General features: G+C 39.0%; 1 protein-coding gene across 2 annotated transcripts in view; it reads left to right on the top strand.

Annotated features, from left to right (window-relative positions):
• The window catches only part of kiaa0232 (KIAA0232 ortholog), a 28,628-nt gene extending 13,507 nt beyond the window's left edge, over positions 1-15,121 (top strand). Inside the window, exons 2-8 of one of the 2 annotated variants that reach the window (XM_056269902.1) lie at positions 6,732-7,279; positions 7,672-7,857; positions 9,577-9,646; positions 9,750-9,837; positions 10,437-13,746; positions 13,945-14,053; positions 14,242-15,121. In XM_056269902.1, the coding sequence (XP_056125877.1) occupies positions 7,046-7,279; positions 7,672-7,857; positions 9,577-9,646; positions 9,750-9,837; positions 10,437-13,746; positions 13,945-14,053; positions 14,242-14,258 (4,014 nt within the window). In that variant the 5' untranslated portion in view covers positions 6,732-7,045 and the 3' untranslated portion in view covers positions 14,259-15,121. The remainder of the gene's footprint in view (positions 1-6,731; positions 7,280-7,671; positions 7,858-9,576; positions 9,647-9,749; positions 9,838-10,436; positions 13,747-13,944; positions 14,054-14,241) is intronic. The other variant, XM_056269903.1, reaches the window with a different exon arrangement.
• The last annotated feature ends 240 nt before the right edge of the window (positions 15,122-15,361 follow it).

The raw sequence follows: 15,361 nt of genomic DNA, 5'->3' as shown, positions 1-15,361 counted from the left end.
TCTCATTGGAAGCGGGTTCAGCCCCGCTCTCCCATAGGCTTAAGCAGTTCTCTCTGAGCGAACCAATGAGCTGCTAGCTAGCCTGCTCTAGGTCTGCCGCAGAGGAACTGCGTTGTGTATGGATACAAATTATGAAATAATTTTTTGGCTTCAATATCTCAGCAAAGATGAATCTTTCCCGCAGCGTAAGCTAGCTTACGCAATACGAGAGAACCTCTCGTAAGAGAACAACTTTATATTGCTGGACTTTATTGCTGTAACTAAATCATGTTATTTTCTACCGGGTGTCTGTTAAATCACAACACTAGAGTAGAGTCAGAGAGAGCACTAATTGTTCTTCATGCGCACAGTAACTGAAATTTAAAACTCTTAAAAGAAAAGGATCAATAAACTATTGCATAGATAGATACTGTATAATAGATTACGCATCAATATGTATTTCCTTTGTGCTTTGAACTTTTCAATGCAGACTCGACGCGCTGCGCGCTGTGACTCCGTGTTGCTTCAAGCGCATCATTCTGCGCTCGGGATGCGCATAAGCGCTTTGTGCCGCACGGTATTGGAGTCTTTCAATCGTAATAATTTTGCGCAGTGAAAGATTATTAATAGCCTTTCTTGTTCTGTCCTATCTATCATATGTTGCTTCCTCATTAAACAGCTGTGCTATACATTTAAAACATGTCTCAATTTTAGCCAGCAGAATGCGTCCAAATTTCAATCTCAACCATTCTATTTCATCAGAAACGATCTTAAAACAGGGCTTTAAGTGTAAAATACCAAACTTGTCCTTTAACTTTCTTGAGGCGGTCCAATTGCACTGATTGGGAAACAAGAAGGAACACCTTCTTGGAGCTCCTTCAGATTGAATTGACAGAGATTTGACATGGCGCAGAGAGTCCTTTTTCAATGATGATGATTCACCAGATGTAGAAGCCTTTGACACTTGTAAACGATCTATTTTCCCTGTAAAGCTTTTATAGCAGTTTTGGTGATAGCCAATTGTATCCAAAGGCAAGTCCTTTAATGTTAATGGAATCTGTTCACAAATATCCATCATGCGGTATGGTGAACTGGCTGCTTCACAGAGTCTCATATCTCGGATACTGTGTAGATATGATAGCTTGTCGCTTGGGCCCCCTTGAGGGTGGTAAAATTACCAGACTCAGAAAGAGTTGAGACATGTAAAATACATGTTAGGGAACGAATCCTCTTTGGAGGCACTTCAGCTGTGTTACAATGTTTTATTTTCCCCATGGTAAGTATGTATGAAGTATTGAGCCTGAAAATAAAACCAAAACTTTAGCTAGCTACCAACTAAGCAACCAACACTGCTAGTCAAGAATACAGATTCGATTTCCGAAAGCCTGTGATTCTAGTAAAAACTGTTGAAAAATTACTTTGACTACAAATGTCTTTGTATGTTGTTTACTTCAAATGTTATGCCACTTTATATATCATTTTTTGATTTTTTGGGTGCACCAAAGGGTTAAAAATGAAGCGTGGCATAAAAAAAGCGGGGGGGTGTGCGTGGACCCTATTTCCATCTAGACTATAAAAACAGCGGGACATTATAACACCTATGTGAAAAACACTTAAAGGGTCATGAAACCCCCCTCTATCAGCTCAAGTCTAGCTCATAATCTTTGAAAAATGCAACTTAAATGGGCGTGGATGGCTGTGAGAAGAAGGGAGGGAGTGGGTGTGGCACGGCAGGGGAGAGGGGGAACTGTCATCAGCCAGCAGTGTTGCCAGATGTACGATAATTATCGTATTTGTACAATAATTTTGACCTCTGTACAATGTACGATCAATAATGAACAATAATCTCAGAGTTTTCAGTCGTTCGTCCAAACACACATCCTACCGCTTCTCTCTCTGACCCTGAATCATTTCGAAGGCTCGCCTGCCTGCACGTACACACACACACACACAACACGGTGTCGCCCGGCCCGCACGTCAACACTACACATTCACAAGTCTCCCGCATTAAGCATACAATTGATATATTATCGAAATATCTAAAATGTTCATAACGACCGCTTATTTAACAAAAGGCAAGTAAAATGACCAGGGTTACATTTTAGACACACACTCTGAAGGGATAGAAAAGTCCTCAGGACTTGGTACCGCATTACTCGCAAGACGTAACTTGCATTGGTCATCGACATTCTCCAATTCTCGAAGCTCTCTCGGGTAAAATGTTTGCGGCACTTGCGTCCCATGATTGTCTCTCTCCTTTACTACGCGATATCACAGTTTGACATGTCTGTGGAAAGATCCACGTGGTGTCATGAATAATTAAGAGACCGTGTCTTCTCATAGGATATAAAAATTCAGTCTCATTAATAATTATGAGAGACCGATGAGTCATCAACGCACTACACTGTGCTCTGCCACGTCACAGCCTGCGATGAAGATTTTAAACCCGGAAGACGAAAATAGCTGGAAAAAACTAAAATTTAACCATTTTTGCCCTACTATTAAATCTAACAGATGCTAACATTGTCTTCAATGTTGTTCAACACACATACCTCTGTTAAAATCTCAGAAAATTTGGTTTAGGGTTTCATGACCCTTTAAAGTGATTTTATGTACAAAAACAGTGATATTAAAAGATCAAACTCAGTGCACACCGTATTGATGATAATGCATGCTATATGCGAGCAGATGAGCTAGAATATGAACGCAACGTGCTACATGTTTTTTTTATTTTTTATAAAGGTTTTCTATGGATAAACGCTTGATGAGAAACTGTTGCGTTTATATTCTGGGTTCATCTCCTCGCTGGTCTATAGTATGCATCATTAATAAGGTGTATATTGGATGTGGTCTCTAATACAGTATCATCGTCTTACTACATTGGTTCTTAATACAAACCTGGTAAAAATGACTGACGGGCAGGAAGGCCTTGTTTTTGCCCTCCAGGTGGGCTTAACTTTAAAGATGTGACGTAACGTGATAACTATGAATTGGATCCCATTCAAGGAAGGTCTGTTCACTCTGCGGCCATATTTGCAATGTATTTGCAATCTATGTATTTGAATGGGGGGAATCCTGAATTCTCAAAAACTGCTTGCCGAACTCACAATCAAGTAACATATTTCAAATCAGCAACAAACTCTGACATTAACTGTCCCATAAATGTAATTTCTTATGCTCAAATAAATAGCGTTAAAAAAGCTTATTTTTCAGGCTAGCCAAGCCAATGCGCATGTGCAGTCCCAAGCGCGAGTCTTAGGTTTCTATATGAGAAACAGAGCTTCTAATGGTAGCTGCAGTGACGCAATGAATTTACCAATCAGCAATTGGCTCTTTTATTAAGAATGCATTTTGCCATATTGTGTGTTGCAGCTTCTCCTATTCATAAATAACCGTCTTTCTTTATCTATAGTCTTTGATTGGATATGTGCATTAGCTCTTAAAGTGACAGCAGCCTAATATTGCTGTCTGTATCATTAATGTTATTCAAACAACAAAATACAAAGAGAAAATCCCTTTTGTAGCTTTGACAAAGATTAATTATATTTAATTGATACAGTGAAGACTATGCAGTGTTATTTTACATTTGATTATTACATTTTTGTACGTGAATACTGTTAGATTTACCTGAAAAACATAAAGCATTGTTTTTCATTTGTATCTTTGTTCTATTGAATTTATCTATGCTTGTAATTTGTTTTTCAATGCAGATTCACTCCCCAACAAAATCACCCCAATCATTCTAGAATGAATAATTTCAAATAAAGCTATTCATCTGGTTAAACGGTTCAACATGTCTTCTTTTTCTGAGCCAAAATTTAGACTGTATCTCCTTGTAGAGCTTTAAAGCTACAACGCAAAACTCGGGTTAGACCTTCAGACTTGAGACCTTCAGAGTCGGTATGCTATATCTTTTCAAACTGATCCGACTAATGGTTTTCTTAAAAATGAACATTAAAAATCTTTCATTGAGGGGGTCAACTTTCACTATCACTAACAAAGCCTAGCAACTAGCTTAGGAAGGACATGTTAGCAACATGCTAAATCATGTTAACAGCATGTTAAATCATTCTAGCAAACATGTTAATTCATGATAACATGTTAAATAATGCTAGTGACATGCTAATTCATGTTAGCAACGTTAAATAATGCTAACGACATGTTAAAACATGCTAACAAAAAGTTGAATCATGTTAACAACATGGTAATTCATGCTGGCAGCGTTCTAAAACATGCTAGTAAGATGTAAAATAATGCTAACATCATGTTAACAACATGTTAATTCATGTTAAATAATGTTAGTGATAGGGCTGGGACGATACACCTATCTCCTGATTTGATACTTGGGTGCCGATTCTATATGTATTGTGAATATAATATATATATTTGTAGAATCGCAATTTTTTTTTTAACACTTGGGAGAAAATTTAATTTTTTTACAAAAAAAATTCATCACATCTTTCTGACTTATTTCAGAAGCATCATACTACATTCTCTTGAATAAATTATTCAATAACAAATGCATTTTTTAACTGAAAAGTGGCGAAACAATGTATTTGATTTTAAGCGCTATCAATTATTCAATTTTGATCACTATCATAGACATCAGCATTTATATTTGAACTCTAAACTTTTATCCAAGTTAGGGGTGTAACGATACACAAACCTGACGGTTCGGTTCGTCCCACGGTTTTGAGGTCTCGGTTCGGTTCGGTTCGGTTCATTTCGGTGGGGGGTGTTAGAAAGCTAAAATTGCTTTTATTTTTTATTAAACAGTGCTTTAATGAACAAATTGTGTCCTTGTCATTAAATTAATTCAATTACAAGTAAACGTTTCTCAAGGATAACAAAATGATCTGCTAATGCTGTAAACTACAGCCCTTACTTGCACATTACTATAACATTAAAGCTTAACAACAGAGCCTAGACTTTTAGCCTAAATGATATAATAATAATCAACACTCAAATAACAAATTGTATGAAAACATGTAAACTGCACATAAGGCAATTTTTGCATTAACATGTTTTTACTCTAATTTGTTATTGTTATATAATAATTTACACAGTTGCTGTTATTTTCATGACAACTATTTTAAACATACATTAAATAATCAAGATATCATAAACAGGTTAAGTAAAATATAATATATAGGCTAATATATAGCATTTATTTAGTGAAAGAGTTAGCAAACCAGCAAGCTGTGGACACTGAATGACTTGCCTGAGGTAAATATAAAGCTATGTGAAAAACTAAGCGTTTTATTGACGTATTTCCGCTGTTGAAACACTGATTGAGTGTTTACACGAGTTATGATGCCTTTCAGTAAGTATACTGTATCTTTCAACATACCTTCGGGTGTCCATTCATGTTTATTCTGTAACTGAGGAAGAGATGATCCGCATGCATACAGTGATATCCGTCACGCCACATCTAAGAGCGCCAAAACGGCATTTATTGTTTGCATTTCGTGATCAAATAGACATAATTTGAAAGATTACACCTTGCTTATTATCAAAAGTAACAAAACACTGAGCTTATTGCGATTATATGTGGTTAATGGTGGTTAGGCAACAGCCCTGTATTCGTTGTGTACACATAACACATGAGGTGCAATGAGCCGGGGCTGGGCGGGGCAGCAGGGGGCGGGGCGTGTTCGGTTCGCCATGAGAGTATCGCGATACGTATCGTGGGTGGTGTATCGCGGTTTTTCGGTTCGGTTCAAATATCGTTACACCCCTAATCCAAGTACTTCTATGATAATTTGAACTATTGTATCAGAAATGATGATACTATGAGGTTGAAAAGACTGCTGTTTCATGACAACTCTCTCTGGGTCAGGGTCAGCGGCAGAGCCAACACAGATTTTAATGTTGCGATATGATTTTGTCAAAGGTTTAATAGACGGATGAAATGGAAGATCATTGCGTAGGTGTTTGAATCGAGATCACAGTCTTTTAAAGATTAATCGTGCAGCTCTACTGTCGTATCTCTCTCTCAGCATATGAGTAGTGCGAGGGCTTTTCAGTGCATTCAATCTCACGTCACTTCCATGCGTCCACTTGAAAGAGATGTTACATTTTTTACTTGATTTTTTACAACACTACAGGATACTGCAAAAAAAAAATTCTGTTTCGTCTCATTTCATTATCAATTTTGGGTGGATGCTTCCAATGTTATGATCAGCTACAGCACGCACTGGAAATGTAAGCGTTGAATTTATAACAAATCCACAATAATTCAGTAATAAAACAACTTTTGCAACACACAACATATTTTTGTTAAACTGACTTTTTAAATATTGACCTAATCATGTGCAGTAAAAGTCTCAAAATATCACCATGCATTATTATTTTGTTTTAATTTATTTGTATTTTCCTTTGAATGCCATGACACACTTAGTTTCAGAAAGGGCTTTCAGTGTATTTTCATAACACCTAAAGAGTTTAGGTGTGCCCCAAAATCTATACTGTGAGAGCACCTTGAAATACTTTGCATTATGTACCACTATCTATTTTAAGGTCTTGTCTTCATAAGTCGTGTGGGCTAAATTGGTTTGTGGGTTTTTGCCAAAAGCCTTTTGCCAGCTGAAGTTCTGAACACTCTTTGCTGCTGTGATGATTGACAAAGGTCTTTTCTAGACTAATATCTTGAAAGACTGGATTAGGCCTATAATAAGACTTGGTATATTAATTGCTCTAGAGCAAAAAACATTTAGTATGAAACTAAATGCTGTTGTTTTTTACTCTCTCAGGTTGAGCCTGGAACCAGCTGTCCTCCAAGATGAACCCTTATGAGTGAACGTGAGCCTATTCAGTAAGCTGTTAGCTTCCAGTGGTCAAAGCCATGCCTGAAGATTAGAGCCTCTCTCTTGCTTACAGCAATACAAATATACAGAAGAATCTACATGACTCTTCATGTAGACCTTCCTGTGTTTGCCCTGCTGGATTGAGTCCTTCCTCCCCTACTATAATATCAGCTCTGTCCTTTTCACACCACTCCGTCTTGCACTTTCATGTCCACCTGGGAACATGCAGCTGCATTTAAGAATGGCTCCAACCTAGTCTCATGCGTCCAATGAGTGGAGAGTCAGACGGCCCTGCTCCTGAAAGAGTCGCGCGGGGCTTCCCTTTGTCAGGCCCTGTGTCGTCCTCAGAGATGTCCTCACTGCAGTCACTAGGGCCAGTGCAGAGCTGGCTGGGTCAGGAGTTGGAGAAATGTGGCATAGATGCAATGATCTACACCCGCTATGTCCTTAGTCTGCTACTGCACGACAGCTATGACTATGACCTGCAGGACCAGGTATAGTGAAAATGTTTCAGAAAAATGTTGTTCTTTGTTTTTAATATTTTCAGTGACTTGTTTTGTATTTTAAGTGACTACAATTCTAATAAAACATCTTAAAGCAGTAGTTTACCCAAAATTGTAATAGTCTATAACAGGTGTGCAGTAAGTTTTATGAAGTCATACAATTGATTTGTTTTTAATGTAAACCAACTTTAATGAAATCATTCTAGCAGGTTGTTTTTAATGGTGGTTGATCAGTTAATACAGGAGCATTTCATATATTTTATGTATTTAGTAGTACCGGTAGTTCTCTCAGTTTTATTTTATTTTTTTGCATTCAGTTTAAGGCTTCAAGTAACGATTATTTTGACTCTATTAATCTATAGATTATTTCTGCAATTATTCAGATAAAAAAACACCAAACAACACTAAGCAACTTTCCTTGTGCACAGGAAAATGACATCTTCCTGGGCTGGGAGAAAGGAACAGGGAAGAAATGGGGGAAGAGCAAGAAGAAGGGAGTGACTGACCTTAGTCTTGAAGAGATGAAGAAACAAGCTGCTGTGCAATGTTTGCGTTCAGCATCTGATGAAGTAAGACCTTTACTTCACGGACTTTATCAAATTGTTTTGTATTCCTACAACCTTTTTCACACCACTGTTGTGAGTTTGTGTTGTGGGATTAGTGAAGCAAAGAATGGTTAAACAATCAACAATAGCACTCCTCATTAAGAGTGTAAGAAAATTCTACTTAAAGGTGCCCTAGAATGTTTTTTTTTTTTTTTTTAATAATGTTTCCTGGGTTACCCTTATAATGTTAGTATGTTTTTTAGATAAAAAATAATCATAATTTAGAAATAAATGGCATTTTTCCTAGCCTGCTTTTAGCCTCTGATTTGAACACTCTGTTTGAAGGGGCGTGTCTGCTGTGGGATTCAGTGTAACGGCCACTGCTGTGATTGGCTGACATGCTTGCATATGAAATAGCAACGCATTACATGTGAAACTCTCTCCCGAATACTTTTACTACTGCTATTATAAGTTTTTACTATAACAGCTATCGAGATTAACGAATCGTGAGATGTTTTTAAAGTATTTAGATCTATTCCCATCACATAAAATGTTGCCGTGATGAGCATTGAGCAGATGACAGTCTGTTGATCGCGAGAATGAAGATCTAATCATTGCAAAGCAGTTTCTGCACTCTCTCTGCTTTCACCAATGCAAACACGATGATGTAAATACAGTAAGAGCTTCGTTGTGCAGTAACGTGCGTCATTGATTTCATAACGAGTTTGGCAAGTGTCCAGATAAACTCGTGCTGTGTGGAAAGATTGTTCTTTGATCGCTTTCTGTATATAATTTGTTCACAAATTAAATACGATTATTTTCATCCTACTAAAAGAAACGATGTGAAGCTGATATTTTAGTCACTGGCTTGACTTACTGATGCATAAACAGTATTGAACGATTTTGAGAGAAAGATTACCTGTCTGAACTTGAACAATTACACATCAGAAAGTGTTGCTTGGTAGCTCGATCCGAGGCCAGCTCTGTATTGGCCCAAGTTGAGGAAACACTCGGTGAAATGTTTGGAAATTTCCAGAGAAAATAAAATTAACCCATTGTTTCTTCAGAGGCCCAGATGAAGGAACTAAAAAATACTTTTGTGTTCATGTGTACATCCACACTGAGCAACTGCCATGCTTCGGCTGCGCAGTTCCCCCTGGCATTGAGGGCTGGCATTATGCAAATATTTGGAGGCGTACATATTAATGATCCCGACTATTGCGTCACAGTCGGTATTGTGTGGAGAACCGACCGTTTTTCAGGGGTGTTTTTCATAAACGTGAATTAAATGAGAACGCGAAAACAGTCCAGTTTGAGATTCACTCTATGTCATGTCCATGCACTGAACTCTTGTTATTTGACTATACCAAGGTAAATTCAATTTTGAACTATAGGTCACCTTTAAGTAATGGCTCTAGTAATGTGGCTTTGCCTCAAAGCCTTTAACAGTGTTTATGCTTATTTCTGTAAAAAAAATTCACCAGAACCAGTTCACAGGTATTCAACAATGTGGTTAATGTTATCGTGTCCTGTATATTTGGAGCTTTCAAATCAAAGAGTAATTTTTAAAACAAATTTTATATTTAGTTCCTATTTTTTTTATGAAAACTGTTCCTTTTTCTGTGTGATTTTTATTTTGATCTATTTATTAATTGTCTAAATCACACAAAACCAGTGATTTGTATAATTTCCCCTGCAAGTTTAAATGACTGTTTTTTTTTTGTTTGTTTTTTTCTCCTTCAGAATTCTGGAATTGAAAGCTTGGTCGAGGAGCTTTGCTCTAAACTCAAGGATATTCAAAATAAACATGCAGGTTGGTCTCATGCAGGTTATGCAAAAATTGCATTGTCCTACTGCAGTCGTAACTGTGTATCGCAGTGATTCAATTAAATTGCTTTGCTATTACTGTCTTACAGAAAAAGAAAAGCAAGGAAATAAAAAATCTGATATATCTCACTCTCCTGAACCAGATGAATCCCTTTCTTCTAAGGACCAGGTTGAGATGTAAGTAAAGTCTGTAATGTAATAATATGGATTGTTGCGTAGCTGGGGTTATGATCTCTATGTAAATAACGAATAGTATGATTTTATAGCAATGTAGCCTTTATTAAACCAGAAAAGGCTGTGATTAAATATATAGTCTGTGCTGCATGCTTTAAGGTTAATGGGAAGTGTTTTGTTTAGAGAGCCTAGTGAGTGTACTTGCATAACATATTAAATAGAGATGAGAAAAATTGTTTGTTGTATGATTACAACAGCAGTCATTAACATTACATTTACATTTATTCATTTAGCTGACGCTTTTATCCAAAGCGACTTACAATTGCTATATGTCAGAGGTCGCACGCCTCTGGAGCAACTAGGGGTTAAGTGTCTTGCTCAGGGACACATTGGTGTCTCACAGTGAATTCGAACCCGGGTCTCTCACACCAAAGGCATGTGTCTTATCCACTGCGCCATCACCACCCTTCGACCATTACCGTTACATAACGTTACATTAACGTTAGCAACATTAAGATTACCTAATGCAGTATTTGACGTTATTGCTCTTATTTAATTTTCTTATTATTATTTATAGTAAAATTATTATTATTCCCTCTTAGGTACTATGAAGCCTTTCCACCTCTGTCAGAAAAACCTGTTTGTCTCAAAGAAATTATGACAGTGTGGAACAAAGCTAAAGCCTGCACATATTCTAGCTCATCATCATCTGCTGTCCCTCAAACAAGCACAGACACATCCTCTCCAAAAGACTGCACCAGCGAAGGTGAAGCCTTTAAAGACCGAACAGTTGATGCACCCAGTTCCACCACCACAACCAGCGAGAGGGCCCAGCAGCGACGCATTAAGAGGGAGAAGGAAAACCGATTCCATGGAAGTGCAACAGGAGTGCCTGATGATCAGGTTGCACCTCATAGTAAGAGGCAGGCCAGACACCGATCTGAGGGAAGGTTTCGTCCCAGATCATGGTCCTCTGGCTCGAGTGAGGCTGGCTCAAGCTCCAGTGGTAACCAGGGTGACCAGACCCCTAGTTGCAAAGCAGTCCGCATAAGACACAAGTCTCGAGAGGTCAGCAGCAGAAACAAAAGAGGCCGAAGTGGCAGTGGACAGGTCAAACTGGCCCTAAAAGTCATCGACAAAGAGGAACGGAAAAATGCACGTGGCAACGTCAGTACCACTGGAGGCCCACCTAAGCAGCAGCACTACATGAAAAAAGGCAAGAGACCTCTGAGGGAGATCCGCAAAGATGCTAATCTAGTTGAGGCACAGGAGTCAGGAGGAGAGGCCAATAAAAAGGAATATATGGAGGAGCCTCTTTGGTACACAGAGCCCATCTCGGAGTACTTTGTCCCTCTCAGTAGAAGTAAATTGGAGACAAAGTATCGGAGTACAGAAGACTCTTCCAATGACTTAGCTATGTCCATTGATGTGGACTGTCTATCGGAGAGAATTCAAGGAATCTGCATTGCAAATTCTTGTTTTCAAAGGGCATACCTTGCAGCAGGCACTTTTGTGGATGGCCACTTCATTGAAGTGCCTGGTGAAGGTGATGAAGAGGCTCCTGAACTGAATGGGATTCCAAGCTGCCATCCTCCTGAAGATGGTCAAGATTTAGATGATGAGCATCTGTCTGAATTCACTCACTTCTATGAAGTTGATCTTTATCAATCCATATTGGATCCTAGTGCCTCAGATGCGGTACAAGAAAGTCGAATCCTGAACATGATTCGACAGAAGAGCATTGAGCGAAAACACTTTGAAGCAGGATGTGTAGTTTTAGATGGCCTTGAGCTGCAAGGGGAAAGTGCAATAAGGGTTGATTCTCTGGGAGCTTCAGAAGCAGATGTTTCTATCACTCAAGATATGGAAAACATTGCCCAAGTCTGGGAGTGCTGTTCATCTTCTAGCTTGGAGGATTTAGAGGGAGAAAGTTGTCCTGGTGACTCTCCAGTCAGGCTCTCCCCAGTGTTGGACAGTGTTCCATTTAATTTTAGCAAACTATCTGGAGCTTTTGTAGGGCATCATCTCCAAGAAGCCAGTGGTAGCATCTCTGACCTAAACTGCTTTTCACTTTTTGAGTTGCAGTACGATAGCCCTTCCTTTTCTTTTCCCTGTGACTCTCTCACAGCGGGTCAGGACAATGTAGATTCAAGTAGCTGTTTAGATCCACAAAGAAACAAACAATCCCGTTTGCTAATTTGGACCAAAAACAGTGCCTTTGATGAAACGGAACACTGCTCTAACTTATCAACGAGGACCTGCAGTCCATGGTCCCACTCAGAGGAGACACGGTCAGATAGTGAGCAGATCAATGCTCTGGCAGATGAATCTGTTTTGTTTGGCAATGAAGAGGTCAGCTGTATCTCCCTTATCCCACCTTTATGCCTAGAGGAGGAGCTTTTAGATTTCTTTCAAGAGAACTCGAGTCACCAGCAGGAAGAAACAAATATAGGTGCAGAGTCCAACCAGCCCTTCAATAAGAAATCGAAATTGGAGTCTGTTTGTGGCATAGCATTAGAGCAGGATGAGAGTAAACTCCATAATGCTGTTGTGTTTTCAGATGTCCCAAATCAACAAAATGATGAATACACCTCAGGGATAATAAAAGACATTTGGATGGCTATTGGAGACCGAGACTGTGTCTTAACACTTGGGGTAAAGAATACAGGGGAGCACTTCTTTTCAGAGGAGGCTCCTGGCTACCAATGCAGCTGTCTTGACAAGGATGTAAAAGGTGAAATTATTCAAAAGAAAGATGTGCAGTGTTCGGAGTATCATCTTTGGGATGGGCAGAAAGAAGATGAGGGACTTCCTAAAAACAAGCTCTCTAAAATAAATGATGGGGATTACACAACACCGGCCAAGCCCTGGAATTGTAATTCACAGGACAGCACCTCATTTATCCTCGGTGGGGTTTATGGAGAACTCAAGACTCTAAGTGGCGACAGAGAATGGGCTATGGTTCCACCTGGTGATGCTTGTGGCAGTTTGTTGCAGTGTGCAGCAGCCACATCTTCTGACATGGTAACCATTGCAGGAGCGGATGTGTTCATGAACACGAGCAGTCGCTTTGCTCCTGGCCACAGGTCGTTGTGGAGACCTCTTGTGTCCCTTGGTCAAAATGAGCAGACTTCCAAGGGACCAGGGGATGGTTTGAATAAGGGATTTTCTGTTGTCTTCCATGAAGATTTACTGGGATCATGCGGAGGGTTCAGTGGAGAAGAGTCAGGACTTGATTACCCATTTTCATCCTTTGATTTAAACAACCCTTTTTCCCAGGTCCTGCATGTGGAGTGCTCCTTTGAGCCAGAGGATATGGCCTCGTTCAGCCCGGGATTCAAGCCAAAATCCATATTATGCTCAGACAATGAGCCCTTTTGCCCTTGGTTATATGGCATCAATCGGACTCAGTATCGGGCCATTCGAATTTCCCCAAGGACCCATTTCCGGCCAATATCTGCCTCTGAACTGTCTCCAGGTGGGTGCAGTGAGTCAGATGTAGAGTCTGAGAAAGAGGAAGCAAGTCTTCCAGTTGGTCAAGCAGACCTCTTTGATGACCCACAGGCTGACCTCAAGCCTCTCGAGGAGGACGCAGAGTGTGAGGGCCCTTACTATGGGAAATCTGAGCTAGAGTCTGGGAAGTTCCTACCCAGATTAAAGAAGTCTGGCATGGAGAAGAGTGCCCAGACGTCACTTGATTCACAGGAGGGTGGGAGCACCCTTTTGCCGATTTCTGAACAAGAGATTTGCGTACATTGTGAGACGGCAGTGGTTTCGACGCCATGTTCTCATGTGCAGTCCTCTGTTCAACAAGAAGAATGCAGCAAAGAGACCGAGTCTTGCGAATGTGCTGCAACTGATCAGATTCCTGAAACTGGGAAGTCACTTGATGTTGCTCAAGATATGCATGAGGTAAGTGACTACAGAGCCAGTCTGACCAAACTGTCACTTTCAGATACATGCATATGGACAATTGTACAATAGATTAGCATGTCTTTAGCTGTTAATATAGACATTGGTATCACCTGCACTTACTGAATTCACATATACCATGACTGTACTTGATATTGTTTAGTGATAAAAACTAACTTTGTCTCCTTACTTCAACAGTTTCCTCTGTTGAATTTTGGAGAACAGTGCTTAACTAATATGCAGCAAGAAGAGTGCTGGTGGCAGAGTACTCTATGTTCTCCTTTATTTCCAGGTTCTCAGTGTGGAGGTAAGAAGAATACACAATTGAACAGTTTTAGATACAGGGAAGTTAATTGTACTCTGCTTTAACAAACCCATTAAGTTATAATAGATAATGATCATGATTAATTTGAATGTAAAGTTGTAGACACTACATTGAATGGAATTTGCATAACACTAAATACTTTTCTTTTTTCTTTTTTTTTTTGCTTTTAGGAAGCAGTAATGTATGAATCTTCTGCTTAACGTGGAGGCATACCTATGCTATTTTCCTCCTATCACTTTCAACCATAAACCAGAGGAGGGATAGGAGGAGCCTTACAAGAACAGTGAGCCCTGGGCCCACAGTGGGTTCTCACTTAACCACCCTGTCCTAAGCCCTGTTATTCCTCAGTTCATCTAAAATGGTGTATCAGCAAGATGAAAACATAGAGAGGGGAAAACATGGCAATAGGTTGAACATACAGATAGATGATTCTGGTCAACAGCATATATTATAGACCTGTTTTCAGTCTGTTAAGTCCAAGGTTGATCAATTTTGAAAAGAATAAAAAGGCATAGTTAAGCATTAAGATTTGTTCTTTATTTACTACCCCTTATAGATTTTAGCTTCACTTTTATGTTTGATCTAGGATACACTATAACTGTGGTCCTACTGATTGTGCATGTGCTTGTGAACCTAGTCTCAGTCCTTCTAATAGTCAAAGTTTCTGTGACCGAACTATGAATACTCAGAAGTCAGGTTGAAAGCACTACAATTGCAACACCCCCTTCCCCTGCCAAATAATTTTGCTTTTTGTCTTATTTTTTCCTTCTAAATGACTTGTAGAGGATAGAGTTGTGTGAGATTTGGTGTGTTGAAAGAAAATTTCTTTTGTCCCCTACCATGCTGCTTTGAAAGCATCTTAAAGAAATAAAGCAGGGTAATATATTGAAAGTGTAATAAAACAATAAGCAAACTAAAATGTTGAATGTAGAAACAGAGCTTTGCCCTTGAAATCTGAAGTTGCTTTCTTTGCTTGAGTTTACCGAGTTTCCCGGCCATTTTGATAAAGGTTTAACAATTTGCTAGGTTATTTCTTTCACTTCTTTTTTTTTCTTTTTTACTGTCAGTTTGGTTTGATTTGTGAAGTTACCTTTCATAAAAGTTAATTTTGGAGAGAGTTCTGGTGGCAAAGAATAGTTTACATTTTCCTGAATACAAGTATGGCAAGATATCTGGAAAGCATGTAAAATATAAATGCTGCAGATAATGGAAAAATAGTTAACAGAATATTTTGACCCATATAATTTCAGATAAGTTGTTTCTTAAGTCTTTAAAAAAACTATTACACCT

Source organism: Rhinichthys klamathensis, unplaced genomic scaffold, assembly GCF_029890125.1.
Source record: "Rhinichthys klamathensis goyatoka isolate OS25496 unplaced genomic scaffold, OSU_Roscu_1.1 h1tg000292l_1, whole genome shotgun sequence".
Lineage (NCBI taxonomy): Eukaryota > Metazoa > Chordata > Actinopteri > Cypriniformes > Leuciscidae > Rhinichthys > Rhinichthys klamathensis.
Note: the sequence above shows the minus strand (reverse complement) of the source record. Positions and strands in the feature narration are given on the sequence as shown.